General features: G+C 40.6%; 1 protein-coding gene across 1 annotated transcript in view; it reads left to right on the top strand.

Moving 5' to 3' along the window:
* Positions 1-22,413, top strand: part of MRTFA (myocardin related transcription factor A) — a 77,699-nt gene that overhangs the window by 26,614 nt on the left and 28,672 nt on the right. The window contains exon 2 of the mRNA XM_077178616.1: positions 20,551-20,616. Coding sequence (XP_077034731.1) covers positions 20,610-20,616 — 7 coding nt within the window. The 5' untranslated portion in view covers positions 20,551-20,609. The remainder of the gene's footprint in view (positions 1-20,550; positions 20,617-22,413) is intronic.

Here is a 22,413-nt window from a genome sequence, read left to right as displayed (position 1 = left end):
ACCTTCCTCAGCAAATAAAATATTTACCTAACTACCATTGAGGCAGTCAAGTGTTTTTCGATCCAAGCTATTTTCTGCACAGGAAAAAAGAAAGGTGTGTCTGTGTACATATCTGCAGTTCTGCAGTAATACATTGAAAGGATTAGATCTTCATCAGTTCTTAAAGTTTTTTTCATCAGAACTTGGACGTCTTCAGGCTGCTTTGGCAATACCTGGGTATTGGCAGGTTTGCTGCATGAGCAGCCAGCTCATGTTTCTCAGGTTTTGTATGCAGTAGTGACCTGCTAACGCAGAGGCCCTGGTTGGCAAAATAACAGTAGGTTCTGACCTCTGTAGCTGAATCTTGTCTTTTTTACCATCCAGATGGTATATTCTTTCCAGGAAAAGTAGAACTGGGTCTGGCACTGGATAATTGTTCTTTAGTTACTACAGTTATGGGACCTCCCTGCTCAGAGTATCAGGCCGGACTCAATGTGCAGTTTTGTGTTGCTGCTGAAAGGGGAGATCTGGACAATGTGTTCCTTTATCTGCTCCTTCATCCTTTCTTTAGAACTCTTGTGGTGTGCTGGCTCTCTTTCCCAAGGCAGCTCCCCACAGTGCAGTGACTGCGAATGCTCACGCAAAAACAGGCTCTTCTATTTGTGCAGTAATTTGACCTTACTGGCTAAAGTTCAGTGTGAGACTGAACCTTCACCTGATTTCTACAAATCCTAAAATTAAGATGAAAATTTCTGTTGAGTATATGATGGTAATTCAGGAGTAGTGCAATTACAGGGCTTTATAGTATCACCAAAGGTGTGTTTTTACTCATGGGAAGATTGGAGGTTGGATTCTTTCCTGGGTGAAGGTTGAGCATTTCAAAGTAAGAAGAGTATTGTTGAAAGTACTCAGAAATGTCACTGATGCCATCCAGCATTTGGTTGAATAGTACTTTTCTTAGATATTACTTTCATTATTAGAGACATTTTTTCCCTGATTGTAATTCCAGCCTTGCTTTATAAAATGGCTTGAATGCCTCTCAGACTGTTTGGAAATGAGAAAATTTTGTCTTGATTGGGATGGGAACAGAATATGAATTGGAAACTGTTCCTGTAGTGTTTAGAGTATTCATCTTTTTATTTTTGTAATGTCCATGTGGTTATCTTTGTTGATTACTATTCATATTTTTTTCCTGGAAAGAAGCTAACAAGAGTACTTTTATTATGTATGTGTAATCATTGGACATATATATATATACATACATATATATATATACATACATATATATATATATTTTTAAATTTTTTTTTACCCCAGACTTCATTGCACTTCTTATGATTCATGCTTAGCAAAATTAAAAACCAGCACAGCTACCAGCTGTACTGGTGAGAGTACCTCCTGGTTGTTGCTCAGCTGGAACGTGGCTTTCCCTGGCCACTTCCAATTCCAGTACCATGCTGGGGAGTGTGTAAAACCAAAACTTGTCAGCCATGTGGCATCTGTTAATGGTACACATGAAATGGGCTGTAGATGAGGTGGCTGCCCCCATACAAACACAGATTCTGAAGTTCTAGTGCCTGCAGTAGAGGGTTATGGATTTGGGGCTGCAGATTATCTTCAGGTAGGTGTTTCTACTAGGTTGGGAGAACAGATTTAAGGGAAGAAGGGGTGAGAATATGTGCGTGCACAGAAGTATCCTGCTCTTACCTGTGTGTGGTCTCAGGTCAAAGGCATATGAAGACTCTTGTTTCTTGGATTATCAGTTTAGCTTTCTCCACAGCTAATGCTCTTGTTTCTAAGGGTTTAAGCAGGAAGGGAGAAAAAGCTTCTGCACTCAGAGCAGGGGTATTCTCCTGGCTGTGTGCACAGCGTGCTTACAGTCGGGAGATGCAGGGGGAGAGAGGGCTCTGCTCTATCACATGATATTGCCTGTCTGGCAGGTGTCTGCAGTGTGAGTAGAGAAACCAACTGTTCACTATTTTGGGTGAATGAGGTTGGCTGTTACTGCAAGTGGCCCCACAGAGAAGTCCACGCATCTGTTGATAAGCAGTGCTCTGCATACTGGGTGCCTGAATGCTTAGAGCTGCTTGCTGAAACACTGAAGTTTCTGTTTCAGCTTTGAGATCATAGGAGGAAAAATTTTGCCAAGAGCCTTGCTGGTTTTAATCTTTAGATGTTGGCTGTCAGGCTTTGTCTGTGCCTACAGAACCTCTCTGTTCTGATGCAAGCACAGCCTTGGAATCAAGCAGGAAACTGATTCTTTTTCTGCTCTACCGCTTGGTGCAGTGACCGAAACCTGGTAGAGAGGGATTGCAGTTGGGTCTCTTGTGAGGATTAAGCACCCCTTCCACTTGCCTGGACGCCTCCTGTGATACAGAATCCGCCTTCAGGTCCAGGGATTTCCTCTAACATGTTGGATAAAGCCAAGACACTGCAGCCTGCCTATGTGGGGATTGTGCCGCTCGCAGAGACTGTGTCAAAGCAAGGCAAGAGCTGTTCAAGCACGTATCAGGATTCATACCACAGCTTACGAGAAGGTTAGCAGGCTCTGTGCTCTTAAATCCCTGTATGATTCATTTGTGGGGGCTTCATTTTGATTTTTTTTTTTTTTTTTTTGGTGGGTTTTTTTCCACTCCTGCATATTGCCTGGTTTTTGCTTTCTGGGCAGTAGCCCAGATTTTGGGTTTCCCACTGACTCCTGTGACCTCTTGTCCCTGAGGGCATTAAGCATGTCACTCTACAAGCCTGGAGCTTTGTATGAAGTGACTTGCAGTGCTGGGATCTTGAGACAATTGCATTTGGAAGTTTTGGTTTCAAACTTAACATTTCTTCTTCTCCCCTATGTCTGTAGGCCTCTTGTGAACAAGGTTTTAAGGCTGTTTCCTTAAGGGTGTAAAGGCTTGTTCTGGAGTGGCAACTGTGCCTTGAAGAAGATAAGAGTACCATGTTTTAAGTGTCTCTATGTTCTTGTTTTGAGAGCATGCAAGGAATGTTGTGTTATATCTAAATGTGATTTTGTTTTAGTTGTTGGTATTCCGCAAATATGTGTGATTTTTTTAATGAGTATTTAACAATTCTGAAATACTACGTAGACAGAGAGAGGTCAGATTCCAGGGAGTGATATCTAAAAGGAAAGAAGAGGATCTGGAGGGATTGAAAAAGATTGAGAAGATGAAAACAGGCAGTGATCCATTCATAGTGCACAGCATTATAAATATCAACAAACAGGGACTGGGAAAAGATTACGGAGAAGAATGGCAGAACATCACAAAAAGCCAATGGCAAGCAGCAAGGTTTATGTTTTATCAGAAATACTGGATCTGTCTATCTACAAGTGAAATTTTAGTAGGAATTTGCAGAAGGAAACAAAGATCTGGAGTACAGTGGCCTCAGAATAAGGTGATGACTGATTTTAAGAGCGAGTAATGTCATCTGAAAGGAGGGGAAAATAACTTTCTCACATTTTGCACAGCAAAGCAAGATAAAGGAGGGGTAGGTGTTGAGGACAATTGTCCAGATAGAATAAGGCCATGTTTGTTGCATAAAGATGGCCAGTGTGGAAGAGGATTTTAGCAGTTGCATTTAGAGGATTTTTCTCTGGTATGTAGTCTAGGCCTGCTGGAGCTGCCAGACAAACCTGTTAGGTTTCTGCCCTCAATTGTCACTCCCCCTACCAAGCCTATTTAACATCTATCAAGAGCTAGTTTGTTGTTAATTTAAAAAAAAAAAAAATTACTATTTTTGTTGCATGTTTTCATTGGAATATTCTTTGTTGAAGTACTATGGAGAAGGAAAAGAAAACTGAAGTCCAAGTCCTCAAATTCAAGTTCAGGAGTTATAAATCCATTAGTATAGGCAGTGTTCCCAGATTTCGTTATCTGCTTTGGAGACATAGAGCTGCAGCACATCAATCTTCAGAGGAAAAAAACAACCCAAAATTTAAAAAAAGCCAGAACTTGCATCTGTCCTCTTTTTGCAGCATTGGTTTTCACAGAAGGTGAGCACTTTGCATTTGGATGTACCAGTATACATCTTTCATCCAATCACTAAGTATCACAAGCTGTACAGTGGGATAACAAGGAAAAAGCAATACTGTCTTACTTTAATCAATATAAAAAGGTTTGTTGCTGTCTCAAGTTGAAGTGAATTAAGGCCATTGAAATCTTGTATAATTCTGGTTATTGGAAAAGCTTTGTTGACTCTGCAAAGTCCAGCAAAACCATCAGCCTACCCCATGGCTAATTCATGATGCTCTAATGGCACATGTGATAAGGAAAGCTGCTTTCCACCAGCTACCAAGTGAAGGTTAGGAAACAGAAATAGAAGCCAGCTTCTTTCCTGTCAGATGAAGAAAATAATAACACTTCAGGTTTGCTGCTGCTCCATTCAAGTCTCCTGCAGTCTTGGGATGCCTGTTGTATTTATTCTGTAGCATGCACTGTATTTTGCAGAGCCAATTCTTATGGGCAGCAGAGGAACAGATGCATCCATGTGTAAACCCTTATGGAAATCCAGAATTAGCATTGAGCTGAGACTGATGACTGTTGTGCCTTAGTTTTTGGTCTCCCTAAAAATGGGACAGCTTAGTTTCATTGTCACCAAGACAGAAAAAGCATGCATTTCTCTTCCTGACTCTTAATAAAACTGGACAAATAGGGGCTGTCTGTACTAACAGTGACAATGCTCATCTATTCTCTTAATGATTCTCATGAGAAGCAGCTATCTGGAATAGACTACATCTTGCTTCCTGATTTCTGGAAAACAGATGTCTCCTAAATCTGATTTATTTCTTTTTTTTTTTGAATTAGGACTTGACATTGAAGTTTGGGAACTGGTGATCCTTTCTACACAGAAATGGATTTGACATGCAGAAGTCAAAGAACTTAAGCTTGTATTTTTCAAAGTATGTGTTAGGGCAGTTATTTGCAAAATTCCTAGAATTCAGGAATCCATAAACATGTTTTCTATTCAAGAATGCCTTGGAGTGATTTAGTCTTTAGAGCCCAGTTTGCAGTTCCTAGATCAGTTAACACAGCAGTATGGTAGCCCCTCATGAGAGATATGAAGAGGGAATTGCAGAAAACTACTCAAAACCCAGTTAGCATTCACATGAGTTTAGCTTAGAATTAAGTACTTCCAAAACTAAATTCCAGCTTTTCCACTTCCGTACCACATCTCTGTACCTCTGTGCTACATGCTCTTCATGCTCTTACACGAAACACTTTTTTTTCTTTTTTTTTTCTTTTTTTTTTTTTTTTGGCAAGTCCTCCCTTCACAAACATTCAGTGTGACTCGGGGCCTGACACTGAAACTCACCTGTCTTTTTCCAAGATTTGTATCTCAGGGCCCAGACACAGGAACAAGTTTCTGCATGCCATCTGATCTGCACGAACTGTGTGCACATTCTTGGTCCACAGCAAATGGGAGGTAATTTGAGTTAGCTTAGCCTTTGATTAAACTATTAATATCTGTTCAGTACTTTGAAGAGATCAGGAGTCGTGCAAGTGCTTGTTAGCATTTAACTTTCTTCAGGAGTAATCTAGACTTTATTGTCATTACACCTGCAGCACCTGAAGGTCCAGCTGGCCCTGGCCCCACCTCATCCAGGAGGGCTCAGGAAAGCTGCATGAGTAGACTTGGAAGCTCTCAGTCCCAAGGAAATCCCCAGCAAGAAGGCAGCCCCTGCACCCAAGGCATCTCACAGGAATGCAGGGTGACATTTTTCTGTAAAGGGTGATCTGGGTCTTCCTGCTTCAGAGTGGACCTGAAGTTACTGTAGGGACGTGTGTGAGCAAAGCAAATTCATGGATAAGCAGTGTCAGAAACCAGTCACAAAACACACAGATGCCTTTCTGAATTATGGCCTAATGCATCCCACTGTTTGGAATTATTTATGCAAATAGTGTTCTGACACATTAAAACACAGAAAGAAAATGTGTTGAATGTACGGGGAGCTGATCTGCTCTGGCATTTCTTATGGCAGATCCAGAGGCACACCAGACTCCCTGTATCCTCTTGCTGCAGCCACAGCCTGTGACTATGCTTAAAAGTAAGAGGTGCAGTGAAGGTAAGATAATGATATATTTATGTGAAGTGGCTTGAAGTTGACTCAATTTAAATTTATTTTTGTTTAATAGGCAGTGTGCCTCATTTGGCTGTGAGGACTAGAGGTGTTTCAGGGTATTTGTTAACTCTGTGACGTGAGTGGGAAGCTTGGGGAAAGGGTTAACACTGAATGACCAGGGTTTTTGTAAGTCAGTTGTTATCAGTGAAAGAAGAGTCATAGCATTATCCCTGGAGCTGAATTCACATGTTTTTTCAGTCCTGATGCTCTAATGTGTTTTTGATTTTTTTGGATATGACATGTTTTTCCCCTCTTGCAGTTTACTAAACTATTCCTGTCAGTGTAATGATCCCCAGCTGTTGCTTTAGCCCTAGCTATTTTCATGCTGGGAATGGGAAGAGGAGGAGGAGAGGGACAGAGGTTAACTTGTTTACCACACTGTGATCTACTTAATTTGTCAAAAATGGCTATTACAGTGCTTTCTGTAGTGCAAAGTAATACTAAAAGGAAAGAGTTGCAGACTTGGACCTGCAAGAGTAAGGAGATGGAAGGACTCAACACATGCAGAAAACAAAAAAGAGTAGAAACTGGGTGTGGTGCGATGACTACAGCTGTCAGTAGCATTTATGCAGGCAATGCTTTGAACTGGTAATGATACCAAGTAAAATTTCCAGTAAGTACTTTCCTGCCCTGTCAACTGAATTTTCTTCACAGTGGAACTGAGCTTCACATTCAGTGGCAGTGGTGCTGAGGTACTGATAATCCCAGCAACTGGAACACATATTAATAAAGCTTGAAAACGCTTGAGTGGCTTTCATATTTTTGATTTTTTTCATAATTATCTGTTGTTTCTTTTTTCAAGAAAACATCTCTATTTATACTTTTAAACAGCAGATGACTGATGCTTGGATTTCTCAGGAGATGTTGAAAAGCAGCTGCTTTTTTTGAAAATGGAACCATGATATTGGAACTCAAACTGCTTTCTTTGCATCCAGAAAAAAACTTAGGAGTCCTTGTCCGAAGATGAGGGTCAGTGACAGGAGTGATTTTCCTTCTGCTTTTTGATCCATCTCAGGCTGCCTATGTAAATCTTATCTCGGTAGTTTTACCATCCTCAAGATCTGTCAGTGGTCACCCTGATTTTTCATCATGCTGTCACACCTGCAAGTCATTGATCAACAACTTAGTGAACATCTACACCAAAAATAAGTGCCCGCTCAGATCTTTCATTTCGTGCCCCAACTCCCATATCTCCTGTCTTTTCTGAGCATTGAATTACTGATTTTGTCACCTGCTGCATCAATAAATTTTAATCCAAAATGTAGAAGCAGCACATTTTTTGGCAAGAACCTCTGCAGCCTATGTAGAAAATGGATACGACTCTTGATGTGGCTTAGGCTTATCCAATTAAAATGTGTAGTGAGCCTGTGGAGCAAATTGTGCTGCTTTTTCTTGCAGAAGGCTCCTCAGGATGCATCATCTGCCCAAGGGCATTAACATGGAGCAAAATTCCTAGTTTCTTTCTTTTACTTGGGCTAGTAAAGTAGATACAATGTTTTTCCCTGGCACTATGTAATATTTAGTAACCTGGTATCTCTCCAAACTAAGAGCAGACCTGCAGTAGCTGAAATATGGTGGTTGCTAAGAAGAACTGCAAAATTTTTTTGCTCATCAGTGTATTCAGGAGAGATGATATGGGTAGAAGAAATGTGCAGGTGATCTTCTGTCAGTTTATTGTGCAAATAATATAATCAGCATTCTTTCAAGTGAACAAAGGTTTGAGCTTTCCAGCCTGCAGTTTTGCCATCTAAAGTGATGTTGGTCTGATGCAGCTAACAAGAAATGTGAAAGAAGTTGGTGATAAGGAAGAGGATATATTGCTTTGGGACATAAATTCTTTGCAAAATTGACTGTGAAAATTGGTGCTTTCTTGACAAGCTTATTTTAAAACTGGCTTTCAGAAATAAACAGCTGTAGAGAAAACCTTTTGTAAAAATATAGCTTTTTGAGAGTATTCAGTGGAAGTGCCTATGATGGACTTTTCTCCATCACAGGGACAGGAATCATCTGTTGCAATCATGCCTATAAAGACCTTGTTCTGTGGTCTCTGTCCCCAAAGGCAGCTCAAAGGCCTGTCACCATTCTGAGTGTATTTCCCATAACAACTGCTGTACCAGCTGACACATTTAACATCTTTTTGGTAACCTTCCTCACCGAAACACTTGTCAGGCACAAACATTTTGCTGCCCAGCTGGGTTGCTGGGGACAGAGCTGAGTGATGCTATCTGGGTGATGGAAGCAAGAGATCCTTCCATGACCCAGAGAGAAGTTTTGACATTCTCTGTGTGGAGTTTCTGTGGCTTCCTGCTGCTCCATGTCTCTCCAGCAGTAAGTGCATGGAGACTACAGCTGTGTTTTTGTAGGATTGGAATGTGGCAGTAGGTATAATCTTTGGTTCCTCACCTCTGCAAACCTCACAGCACTGCTGGCAGCCAGAAGCTCCCGGTGCATAATTTGATCAGTATTGCAAGCAACATGTAACCTGTCCCTGCAAATTGTTGTATGTTCTGCTTCTTATTTTGGGGGATGTTCTTTTTAGTCACTTTAACCCTTCCTAAGCATTCATGCCTCTTTCTATGTTACACTTAGGTGTGAAGGTCCTTCTAAGGCTGCTTGCAGCCCTTTTTCACACTCTGATGGGAGATTCTCCCTTTTCAGAAGAAGAAGAAGACAACATTTTAGAAGTAGATGCTAAACTAACTGTACCTTTGTGTCTCTCTGAGAGACTCTTTTACTGCTGCTAATAATATCTGTCACATTGGCTGCAGGCAATGCAGAGGATTGTATCTTCAGGACTGACATGTGACAGTGAATCTTAACTACTGCTGCAAACGCTGTCCCCTGCAGCCACTTCCCTGCCTCAGTGCTGGAGGGAGCCACAGAAGGGGAACGTGGCTGCCCTTCCCCTGCTTTTGTGCAGGATGTGAGTGAAAGCCCACCTCCATTACCAGTTGGAGAGAATCTTGACGTGTGTGTGATCTGCTGCTGCTGGCAGTCCCCTCTGTGCCCTTCAGCAGGGGACTGAGCCAGCAGTAACATTTTAAACATCTGCAGAATTTGTCCATCAGTCTGAAGTCAGTGGTCACGCAGGCCATTCTGGACTGTTGGGATTTTTTGGTTTGCTGATTGATCTGTTACACAGAATTATGTTATTTAAATATTTATAGCTCTGATAGCACATTAAGCCTCATAGCTTAAATTGTTCAGTGCTATGGATCTTCCCTCATGGCAAAAACCACAATTGTCAGTCCTGGAGATGTGTAGTCCAAAGTTTTTTTGAAAGAAAGTAAATATCCATTGAGAAAGGAGGTAAAAAACTGTAGATAGATGTTGAAATTGAAATCAATGAAAAGATTCTGAGGGACTTTGATGTGCTTTTTATGTGTAATGCAAATTCTGGGGCTCAGCTTCCACTCTGGGCTCTTGTGGAGGAACTGATTTCTAATGTAGAATGATATGATGGCACAGCTGAATCTTGCAACTTTTTTACAAGTAGCATCAGAATTCTAATAGAATTTGTACTTAAACAATAAAGAAGGTGTCAGACTGTTGGAGTGCAGAGGCCAGGATCTTTATTTGAGCCTCAGATGCCATGACTGTGGCCAGTGTTCTTTGCAGTCTTTGAGAAAACAGCAAAGATGTTTTAAACTACCATGAGTTAAAGAAATATGGTAATTCCTTGTAGTATCCACCTGAAGTTCTTGCTAAGAGAGAATGCTGGGGCTTGGATAGAAGCTGGTGAAAGGAATGCTGACTGAATAGGGAATGCTCTGAGTCTTCCTTGTGCATGTAGTATGCACCTTGGACAAAACCACTTTTGTTTCGTGTCCCACTAAGTAACTGTCAGCACATGAACCAGCTGAAGCAGGGGGATGCTCAAGCTAGCTGATGTAAAATTATAAGGCCCAGCTTTCTGAGTTCCCTGTATAACTAGTTAATTATTACTTTTAAGAACTGCTGGTTTTTATTTAACTTTGTAAACTTCTAAGTAATTTTTACTACTACTAGTGGTAAAATGCATTGGCTCTCATTTGCATTTGGTTTCAGCAAACCAAAGATCTTTAGGTGGTTAAAAATCCGAAATGGTCTTGGAAATACAGAATCATTCCATGTTTTAGAGGAAAACCCCAAAACACAGCTCATATGTCGAGGTGTCCCAGCTGAAATTTTGCCACAGAAATTCTGTGGTGTCTATGCCATTAGATGATTCCTGTGAAGGGAACTTGCAGCCTCTATCTGTAGAGGGTGCCCTGTGGCAGAAGGAAGGCTGAATCACTGGGCCAAACCCAGTCTCTCAGAAATGTTTGAGGAAGTTTGTGACCTTGATCTGTGAGGCTGTTTGTGCACTGCAGCACTCTGTTGGAGTAGAAATTCAATTATGGGTGGCAAATTATGAAGGAAAAGTATTTGACCATATCTCCTTTGCTGCAAGGAGAATGGAAAGATTTGCTCATCAATTTTAGTGTTATAAACATATCTAATCAATCATATGTTTTATGGATGTGTCTGGGCACTGTCTCAGTGCTTGATTTCATTTCTGCTTGTAAGAAACCCACAAAAACACATCCCTTGAACTCAAAGATTTAAATACAATGAAAAATTGTTCAGATTCTGACATAACTCAAAACATTAGATTTTTAAATTCTGTATAGTTTTGAAAAAAAATATAAACAACTCCTGTGTATCATCTTTATGGAAAATGAAATGGTTTGAGCTCTTTCTTCTTTTAGGCAGAGATACTCCTGTCTTTCCAAGAAAAAAATTAAAGGGTTTGAACTTGTGTTTCCCTTGTGTAGCTTGCCCTTTGTACTGTTACCTTAGTAGACAGCTGTACATCTAATTGTCAGGATATATCTACCCATTCCTTCTTTTTTCTTCATTTGTCCCCATCTGCCATGTCATATTAAATTATCTGGGAGAATGTCTTTCTAGAGTCTTCTTTGCAAGCTGGTTAAGGGCAATGTTAGTTCCTCCTTGTTCATTGTTTCATGGAAAAATACCAATCACTATAGACTGTGACTCAAGTTTACACAGGGAAGTGGGAAATTCTCTGTGTTTTTCCCTCCTCAAGAATTCTCTTCCATCTCTAAATAGTAACAATGGATATACAGATGGCATCAACAAGTACTGATTACAGTTAATATTTACTGTATTATGATACCAGGGTCAATTTTAGGTAGACCTTTCCACCTAGGTATTTTGTTACAGGTCATCTTGTTGGATCATGCATGGTAGCCAGATTCCATGGATATGGATATGTGCCTAGTTACTCACATGCTTAGTTTTCACCTAGCCAGTACTACTGAGACAAAATGATTTTATAAGAATCAGTACCCTGCACAGAAAGCAAAACAACTTTTCCTGTTGACAAGCTTGTTGTACATTTTTACATGTTGCATATCTTACTAAATATACCATGTTACATGTATTTCAGCTGAATTTCTTAAAATTGTATTTTAACAGTTTCAGCAAATGCTGAGATGGGTTATAGGTGTACCAAGACTTTATGGTTAACAGTGGGCTTCTATGTGTTCAATAGAAACACTTCTGTACTAATAGTAACAAACTTGTCTGGTTTTAAAATTTTAGTATCAAAGAAGACAAAACTGGCATTGCATTGAGAGTATCAGTGAAAAAAATGATGTTAACTTCCCCTGAATCTTAAATGTGTAATGGAAGTGGCAAGAGTTAAGTCATGAAGGAAGAAGGTAAAGGTAAATACTGTAAAATGCACAGCAACTGCTAGTCTTAATTTTAAATAAACATGAAAATAATCCTGCAAAATTCAGCACAACTTTCATGGTAATAATCAAGTTTGCATTTATTTGGAGTCATATACATGAGTAGCTCCTGTGAAATAAGCACATTCAATTGTGTGCAATACTGAGACCAGATCTCAGAAGTAACCAAGTAAACTTCTCAGGCTATGAACTGGTTCTTCCTCTAGGATGTCCACATTTTACCACCAGAGCCAATGCTGACTTGAGCCTTGGAGTATCTGTTCTGTCCTGTCTGGATCTTAGATCATATTATGTCTTGGTAGCTGGATGGCGCTACTGATTTTGGTTTTGTTTGTTTTGCTGTGTCCTAACAAAATTAAAATTGCTGTGAATGCTGGTTTTATCTTCTAAGTACAGTTTTTAATTAACATTAATGTGATGTCTACATTTATCAAATTTGATATTAAGCCTCAAAAATGGCCTGCTGAAGTAGCTTGTTGTTCTGTGCTCTGTGTGAGCCAGCTACCTTGTGGTAATATGAGAATGGAAATAGATCCTTTTACTTTTGACTGTGTGCTTCTGATTGCATATTCTTTAGGGACCACTTTCCTCTGTAGGTTGGGATTTTTGTTTCTGCTAAATTAGCTGTATCAAAGAATCTGTATTTGTCTCCACTAAGAGAACTACTTAATGCCATAACATTGACTCATTAAAAGATAATACAATATTCCATCATCCTTTGAAAACATCTTTTTACATTTTTCCTATTTCATATTTCTATTCCAGTGGCATCCTCCCAACAATAAAGAAATATTGCCCTGAACCTGTTTTTTTTTTTTGTTTTTAGCCAAAACCAGTCTTCTGGAATTTGCTCATACAGACCATCAACAGGCATGTGTAAGCTGCATGCCATGTTAATGATTCTATATGACCCAATATTTTGACCCGTAAAAGCTTTGAAGAGTGTGATTTTATCAAGAAACAAGTCCTTCTTGTTCTGAGAGTGACAGTCAGTTCATTTTCTCTTTTCCTTGTCTTCCTTGTCTTTTTATGTTCTTAATTGACCAGTCACTCTTTTTTTTTTTCTTCTGTACTTTCCAGCTGCTTTTTAAAGCTGCTGGGCATTTGAGAGCCTGAAGGCTTTTAGAAGTGCTGGATAGTAAAAACCAACCCTGGTGTGATGTGGCCTCCATTGCATCCTTGGATTATTGCTAGCACATCTACTGTGAAGTACTTTGGAAGTTGTTGCTTTGGAGGTGAAGAAACTCTTCTGTGTTTTAAGAATCACTTGATAGAGGGTTTAGGTCTACCTCAGGCAGAATCATCCTCCTGTTTTCATCTGTACAAATGTTTAATGCTTCCTAAGAGGATAAGAAATAAGAGGTGATCATGAAAAAATGTTCAAGTCCTCTATACAAGACCTGCCTGTGATGCAGTGCTCCCCAAACTGGTCCAAGACACCTTTCCATCTCAGCATGCTGCAGCAGGATGTGCTGATTTCTGCATTTCTGTGAAAAAGTCCTCTTTCATCACTCTCAGAACCTGCAGTATGGAGCTGCTCCTGATCCCAGTTTTGTTTCCTGTTCAGGATCTGCTTCACAGACCTCTGTGGGTGCAGGGAGGGAGGTCCCAGTCCTGCTTCTCACAGAGGGAAGACCACAAAAGTAGAGGCTTTTGCCTCTAGTGTGAAAGGCTGTTGTAACAGTTGAAGAGACCAAACCAAATTTTCTCTCTGTTCTTTACCTTTCCAAACTCCATTTTCTTCCTAGCATGGTTGCTAAGGAAGAGCAGAGGAAGCTGCCTGCATTTTAATAGCAGCCCTTGCTGCTTCAGTAGAGAAAAGAAATAGTGGAATGTGAGATAGTCTCAAACAGTAAAGGAATAAACTTCTGCTTAATTTTCCCTTTGTGTAGACTTGCTTCAAGCTATTCTTTAAAATGCATTGAGATGAACAGAACCTTATGGCTGCTGCTCCCAACAACAGTGGATGCTTGCAAATTGTGAGGATCAACAGTGTGTCTGCTGCTTCTCCTTCACCCCACAGAGGGACATGAATTTTTGGCATCCCCTTCCCAGGGTAGCAAACTGTCATGTAATCCCTGCAGTTTGGGTGTCATTTACAGTCTGCTTCACTTAAATGCTTCTCTGTTAACTGCACAGTCTGCTTAAATGCAAAGCCAGCATGTATTCCCCATCAGCAGTGGGGAATAAAATGGATTTAGTGGATTAAAATGCTGTTAGGCTCAGAAAATTGCCTTTAAAAAGGCCCAAAAAGTTTGCTTTTCTTTGTTGGTAACCCCCATTCTAGCACGTTCTGTGTGGTGCGGGGTATGTTGTCAACAGCACCAGAAAAATGCAGCTCTAAACCAGAAAAAGTTATCTACTTCAGTAACTTAAGATTGAAAATTAATTTTGACCATTGTATTCTCACTCACTGATCACAAACTATCACAGCTGTTTTTTTCTTACACCTTCTTGTGGACCCACGTGTAATTTGGTACACAAACAGCCCTTGGCTGCTTCTGCACAGAAAGGTGTTGCAACTGGAGTTTTACAGATGCTGCCCTTGCTGGTGAATCTAATCTGGCTTCCTGTTGAAACATGAAAAAATCTAATGCAAGTCAACATTTGTTTTGTAAGCTGGCACAGCTGAAAAATGCTCACAGACCATTTTTTGGTGTGAGGGAAAGGTTTTCCTACCACATCTCCAAGGAACTGAATTCAGTAGGATATAGCTTCCACAGAAAACAACAGCTGGTGTGCTATATACTCAAAAGCTGAATTTGGCATTTGCTTCTGGTCAAATGTGACTATTTAATCAGAAAGTAGGAAAAAAATTCTCTTCTTAGTGTAATTGGAAGGGCTGCTGGCTGAGTGGTAAGTGGAAAGGTGACTTCATCCTTCAGAGCAGTGGTTACATGGCACTGTGATATTTGAGGTAGAGGCCCCAGTTCTGCACAAACAGCTGTGCCAATTTTGGTCAGCAAATACTCTGTGTCATCAGATTTGTCTTTTATTGTTGCATATTATAATTAAGCTGCTTGCATATGGTGTTATACAAACTGGACTGAAAAATTGGAAAGTATATGTGGGCTGAGATGGTGGCCTAGAGGCACATCTCCTTAGTCCATAGTCTCTGACCCTCACAAAGTAAACCTGGTCAGGCCTGCTCAGTGCTAGGCCTGTGAAAATTCTCCTGAAATTCCTTTGACACTACAGAAAGGTAGAGGTGTTGAACTAAGTGGCAAGTTCTTATTGCAGCTTGTGCTGTATTAGTGCTTCCTTGTGAGTTAGAAGGATGCTGTAGCCACTCAGTGCTTTCAGAATGGGCTCTCCAGAGGTGCTGAACAATGTACAAATAAATGAGCATTAAATTGCTTTTTACTGTCTTTACTTATGCTTGCACTTTCCTCGACTTAGATAATGAAGTTGGGCTAATTTCACTTGTTCTTCAGTACTTTTGCTACCTAATTACATGGTTTATTTATTGGGTTGCAAGGATGAATTCTTCTGTCAGGCAGACTGCTTTCATTGAATTTACAAAATTGATAAATCACGCCTGTGAGCATATAGCCTTTCTTGTTAATACACAGTTTGTGTCTTGCACTTCCTATTTGAGCATCCCAGCCCGAATTCCAGGGAGTTCTGCCTCCTTCAGTCCCTCTATAGGGTTTCTTTTGGCTCTAGCAGCCTTCCTTCCTTCCTGATCTGCACTGCTGCTCATGCTGTCCCAGTTGTAATCCACCATATGGCTGTGCTTAATCATTACCTTGGTTGGGTGACCTTAAGTATCACTTGGGATTCCTGGCAGGAAAGGTTTTGCAGAAATGTGAGCACAGAGTCCCTTTGGTAGTGAGTCTGTGTTCACTATAATGTGCACAAGGTCTCACCACAAGCTGCAGTTCACAGCCCTGCTCTTCGTCTTGCTACTTTTTAAAAAACAGGAAATACAGGGTATTTTATTAATTTCTTGTCACAAACCTGTCCTGGTATGTGAGACAGTCTTTGAAAAGAGATTTTAATTTTATTTTTCTCTATTGAAATGCTGAGATGCAGAATCTGCAGTCTAGTTTCTGCAGTAGTTCTAGTCACACTACTAAATGCAATGTGGTTTAGAAATAGAAGGGCAGGCACGCTGCTCCTCCAGATTTAGGTAATGAGCTGCAAAAAACAACTTAGCTCATCATAGATATTTGTTCTTGCTTCTGCTTACTACTGATGCACCCCTGAACTACCACCAGAGTTGGAGCTGTCCTGAAATAGGTGCAAGCTCTTTATATTAATTATATACTGTTAAATCTGAGCTGCCACCAGCTGTGAGTAGCTGGTCCTGGAATATGCCTAGGGGTTCCTTGTTGAGAAAGTTTTGTGCTAAGATGAACACAAAATAATCATGACATGCTGTATTTACTAATAGGGTGACTCTGTTGGTAGTAGCTGTATCACAATATTATTTGTCATTTAATACATCTCCCACCAGTGCAGTTCTCCTCTACCCTTCTTAAACTGCTGGCAGTGGTCCTCTGTCTTAGCTCCCAGATTTCTCTGGAATGTTTTACTAATTCTTGGAATGGTCCACTAGTGATATGAAAACATTGTTCAAAATTTAATTGGTAACATTTCATACTTGTGAAATAAGTTATGCCCACCTTTGAGTGGGAAAATCTGACAAGGATACAAATCCCACAAAATATTGCATATAGCAGAAGGGCACCAGTTTGGAACTTATTTTCTAGCCAGCAGTTATACACTGCTCTTTGTATGACCTCATTTATTCTTAAATTGAAAATTAATTTACAGGTTAAGTACAGGGATAAAGGAAAGAGAACATTGTCCATTAGTGACTGAAAGACTTACACTTCATTCTGTCCTAGAGTAGCTTTGAATTTCTCTGGTCATTCTAGACCTTTGGCTGAGCTCCACGTACAACAGCCTTGGACTGGTGCTTGGGACATCTGTTAATCTATATATAGGATTCACACACTTGAACATGTAAACAGGTGATCTCCTAAATATATGAAGTGGCATTGGGAACTCCAAGTACTTAGTTAAGCCAAAATGTATTTAGGAGTGAACTGAAATAATCCTTTTTGCTCTCCTCCCTGCCAAAAAGTAAGCTGTATTGGGAAAAAAAGTACTTTATGGCTGATTATAACTTGTGCTTAATATGTATGTATATACATTCAAAAACCCCAGGAATTACTTAGTGCTTATAAAAAGGGTCCTGAAAATTACTTTTTTCTCCTGTTCTTCAGTTTAGTTCTCTTGACAGTTGCTAGTTTCTTGCTGTGAAGGAACATAGGGTTTAAAAATAAAAGGTGCATATAATTGGTAGAGAAAAATGGTAACTAATAAAGAAATAAGATATCTTTAGAAAATTTGCAAGGGTGGCTGCAGTCAGGAGGGGAATTTTAAGTCATTTGATGCGGTCTCTAGCAGTCTGACTGAGAGTCATTTTTAATAAATCTGGGAACAGCAGGGAGACTTCAGAAGAGCAAAAGAGTGATAACGTTTTGCATCATTGCTGACAAAGGGTGAGTGAGTAAAGAGTGGCTCATCTGCTGTCAGTTCCAGGAAAAAAACAATGGAAAATTTGATCAAGAATGTAGGTGGTATAAGAATAGCAGTATAATCACACTGATCAGGTTTTCAGTTTGTGAAAACAGGTCTGCTCAAATGTGATTCTGTCATTTGGATAAGTGAAATGTGGTTGCTAGGGGTTTTGCCTAAGTGCAGCAGACTTTTGTAACATCTTTAACTTAGTAGCATGGTGTATTTGGGTTTCAAGAAATATATTTGAATTTAGGACCTGCCGAGTCTCACTCCTTTACCAGAAACTGCAGTAATTTTCTTCCATATTGATTTTTTTCCCATTTTTTCATGGAATCCTAAAAGGGTTTGTGTTGGAAGGGACCTTAAGGACCAATTCCCATGGGCAGGGACATCTTCCACTAGTCCGGGTTGCTCCAAGCCTCATCCAAACTGGCCTTGAACACGTCCATTGGATTCAGAACTGGTTGTAATCATAGAAAGCAGAAAAGTATTTCTGATGGAGCTCAACCCGGTGTAGTCTGGAAACAGATGCAAGAGGCTGTAACAGTGTGGACAGAACAAATACTAGTGGAGGAATAAATTGTGACATAAATAAAAAAAAAGTTTAGATCATTTCGGCAAACTGCGGTGGTTGAGCAAAATGCACATTAATATGGGTGACAATAGAGATGTGCATCCAGGAGCAAGAAATGCTGGCCACACCTGTATGGGGAGATTTTAGTTGAAAATCCCTGGCTGGGAGGTGAAAGGGAAACAGTAGATGTGGTTAGAAATGTGAGGGAAGGTTGATGGTTGTAGCAAGTGAGTGGCAGAAGGAGCTAACATTCGTTACTAGGTGTGTAAACAGAAGGCATGAGTAATAATGAGATTGTCTGCTGGGGAGATGGGCTGCTGCTATGGGTTTGTGCCTTGCCTGTATACATTTAGTAAGATGTGCTAATTTAGGGGATGGATATATGGGCTCAGTAGGGGAAGTAATGCCATGCAGAGATTCAATAGGCTGCTCCTAATGGGGCAGAAATCACTTAGTGGCAGTGTGCTGTTGGAAGGGTGAAGTCCAACTCCCACCTTCAGTGCTGGCAAATACCAGGGCTCCTGGTTGTTCCACTACAGCTCCTGGCTTTGTGGTCATCCTCTTCAACTCACTAATGCAAAACTGGTGCCTGTTTTGACTGGGCTGTGGTCCCTGTCCGTGAGTCCAGCCACCAGGACAGTCAGGCGAACATGAGAGGTGATGGGAGAGTGAGAGGTTTGACACTGTCTCTCTCTCTCAGCAAGGTGTTAGATCAAGTGCCAGGTGTTAGATCAAGATTTGGGTTTTGATAACCTCAAAAGGAGCCCAGCAAATAAGAAGCTCTGTGAGCAGGCTGCCTGTGAGCTGTGCTAGCCCTCACACTAGCACAGAAGTTGAAGTGCGATCTCATGCTGGGTGGGAGGAAGAGTCTGGAACTACCACTTCTGTTTGCAGTTTCACAGCCAAATGAAGGGCCTGTTCCTTCCCCTCTCTGTTCCCTCCTCCTCCTTCTGGCTCTTGGCTGATCCCACACAGAATTACCATGGTGCTCTGTACATCCTCCTCCCCTCTCTCACTTCCATGTACTAAAAGAAAGTAGTTTCCTGCCCAGGATGCATATATTAAGAAATCATAGTTTGTCTTGAGAAACAGAAGAAAGGTAACTTGTTTGCACTCTGTGTGCACAGAGGTATTTCCACTGGTAGGAGGTATTCCTCTCACTGTCATAAAGAGTTTCAGAGAAAGGTACATCAAGAGTCAATGGACGTGGAAGCCAGAAAAATCCAAGAAGAAAATTAAATGTGATTTAAGTGAGGGTGATTAGGTGCTATGGAAACAACCATAGAAAGGAAGAGATGGATCTATTTTTTTATACATATGAAGACCAGAACCCATATTGGAAGATGTATCTTAGTGAAATGCAAACTGCAGATAGGAGGTTTAAAGAAACAGGTAAAATGTGGTGATGTCTGTAAGTAGACAAAGTGGCATCTTCCTAAAGTTTTTGATCTCTACTTTAGGGAGTGTACAATACAAATTTGGATATAATGTATGAAATTAATGTACTGGACAAACAAAGTAGTTAAGAAAGGAGACATTAAGGGTTATAATGAGATTGCTGTAGAGCAGTTTTGCTCTGTAGTGGTTCCACAACATTCGTGTGGGCTTTCATTATGTGGACTCGAAAAAAGGCATAGGAGAAATTCAAATTAGAACAGGGGAGATGAGATGCATTGCCATTCATTTTATAATACTTTATGTTGAGCATGCTTAGGAGTTTGGGCTTGATTGCAAATGGGATTCAGTGATACTCAGGTTGTCCTATTTTGAGATGTATGTTCCATTCATGTGAATTTTTTCTTCAGTTTTGAAAGGTTGCTTTCATATGGAAGGTGTCTTTGACTGTAAGAACAATCTAGAGTGTTGCTTTGATTGTATAGTTTAAAGGGAAGCTGCTGTTGTAATCTAAATGTTGAAATTATTAGTATTCTGGGGACTAAAAAAAACCCCAGCTAATTGCATTTTACACAGGTCATGACTATGTTCTGTTATGCTAAAATAAATAGGAAAAATTCTAGTGATAAGGGGATTCCTTTTGTAGTGGAAGGACACTTCTAGATGTATCCATGGTATTTCACTTTCACAAGACATTTCTGAAGGTGAATTTCTGAGCTGAGGAAGGAAATCTGCCTTGTAATTTAGAGTAACGACCAACAATTTTGACATATCGTTTAATCTGCACATAGTAATTAGAGTTTTCAGGAGTCATTAGCAGCTGGGGTGTCACTCCGTGTTTATTGGAGGACTGTCAGCTGGTGTTTCTCTTTGTTTGTTTTTTAATATTAATGGTTTGGAAAGCAGTTGGTGCTCTAGAAAGAACTGAGAAACAGGCCTGGCTTTGTGGATTTTTATCACCCTGCCAAGACCCTGCGCAACTTCCTCTGCCCCTGGCTGCAGCAGCCTACGGAAACCTGACTGCTGGGGGCCACTTCTGCAATTGCAGGAGGGCAGGGCGGCGGGGTGGGACGGGGGGTCTTTCCCTTCTGCTGCTCACCAGTGCCTTGGCATCCAAAGAAGAAAACAAGATGCATTTGAAAATGTCTCCTCAGTTGTTTCTTGCACTGATGGGTTTCCTTCTTTCCCTTCTCTCTGCTGTGCAGTGCTGCAGTTGAAGCTCCAGCAGCGACGCACGCGGGAGGAGTTGGTGAGCCAAGGGATCATGCCGCGTAAGTACCACTTCATTCTTTGCCCTGCTGGTTTTCTGCATGTTTTTTGGTGGGGGATGGTTCCCATATGATTCAAAAGGTGAGGTTCTCTGCTTCTGCATGGAAAACATCATCTGTAGGAGCCCCACCCTGTCCCACCCAGCCTGGTCCTTTTCAAGTGTTGGTGCCACCTCCGATTCTGCGGAAGAGTGCAATGGCTGCAAGTGTAACTGTACTGCAAAAGGAGGCTTGTGTTTCAGCTCAGTGCACAGTCTTCTGGAGAACATACTATGTTAGAAGTGCCTTAGATACTTGACCCATGCTGGTAATCACTCTTTTAACAGGCTTCCTGCCTCTGCAGTTTCTGTTTTTACAGTGTGGCAGCTCCCCAGATCTCTGAGGCACTTGTAACTTCGTGTGTATATATTCCATAAACTGACCAAAACCAGGCATGGTGTACAAGATGTCAACCAACAAAGGACCCTCTTTTATGTTTGTAGCTAGAAAACAGCTAGAATGAGCCCTATGGGCATCAGTCATTGCCCTTCTTGCAGGGAAAGGCAAAAATCTGTGCAGGCAGAGAACATGTACTTTTCTGGGTAAACAGGATCTACCCTAAAGCCAAGCTTTCAGTGTCAGATTAGCGTTGGAGAAGGTATTTTTCTGTTTTGCTCCCCTCCTTCCCCCAGAAATGCAAAAAAGGTGACAAATAAGTTTTGTCATGCTTTGGTACCCCTGAACTAGATGACTTAGAGGTAACAAATTGAAGCAAGACCACACAGCAAATATGTTATTTTTGAGGTCCTCTCAGTTTCACGCAGCAGCTGTAGTAAAATGCAGTAGATCAGATATGTATTTTCTTTTTTCAAAAGCTTTCCTGCTGCCCTGTTTCAGAAGCTTTACTTGAAGATGGTGTAGTAATGAGGATTTTCTCATTTCTTCTGTTTCTGGGGTGCACACTGTAATATGACACAGTGCTGTGACTTAGACTTTGCTGAGGGCTGAAGGTTCGATGTCAGCTCTCTGTCTGAATGAACCTGTCAGCAGCACTCTGTCAGCTGGAGTGGATTGCAGGATGGCAGTAATGTTCTTTAAGAGGTTTCTGGGACCTCTGCTTAAAATTGTGTTACCAAAGCAAAAAGAAAAGATTGTGCTGTCTGGATATATCATATCTGTTGTCTCTTTTTTTTATCTGAGGAGCTTGTATACAAGCTTCTACAGAATACACTTACTTGCTTTTGGATGAAAGACTGGTGTGCCAGTGACTGCCTTTTTACTAATGCTTCTCAGAAGAAAGTGTTCCTGACTTCTTTGTGGTGTCCTGCTTTAGGTGGATATGTATGCAAATACTTTATTAACTTATGTTCAGTACTGGCTTTCTTCAAAGTGTGCCTGGCCAAACTTGTGATTCCTGAGAGGGGTCTGTTTTCCAGGCCTTTTGAAAATGAGGCCCTTGCAAGTAATTCAAGTAAGGCATCCAGAATAATTAGTGAGTCTTAAATTTATTTAAAACATAGTGTAAATTACTAGTCTTTGCAGATTTGTGCCCTTCATTGCTTCATTTATATCTCTTACATGTGAATTTTGTGATGGACCAAAGAAAAACACTTTGTGAAAATACTGGCAACACATTAAAAGAAACACTGATCCTTTCTGCAGTGGAGAAAACCTCCTTTAACACATCTGTTCTAAACATGATTTGAAATTAGTTTCTCCCAAGTAATGGTATCATTTACCCATACCTGCCAGCTGGAAATAACCACACATAGGGAAATGTTTAAAATGTAATTTGCCTGGGCAGTTTTTGGAGAGAAGATC

This window comes from Agelaius phoeniceus, chromosome 5, assembly GCF_051311805.1.
Source record: "Agelaius phoeniceus isolate bAgePho1 chromosome 5, bAgePho1.hap1, whole genome shotgun sequence".
Taxonomy (NCBI): Eukaryota; Metazoa; Chordata; class Aves; order Passeriformes; family Icteridae; genus Agelaius; species Agelaius phoeniceus.
The sequence above is the reverse complement of the archived record's forward strand: the minus strand, read 5'-3'. Positions and strand labels throughout refer to the sequence as shown.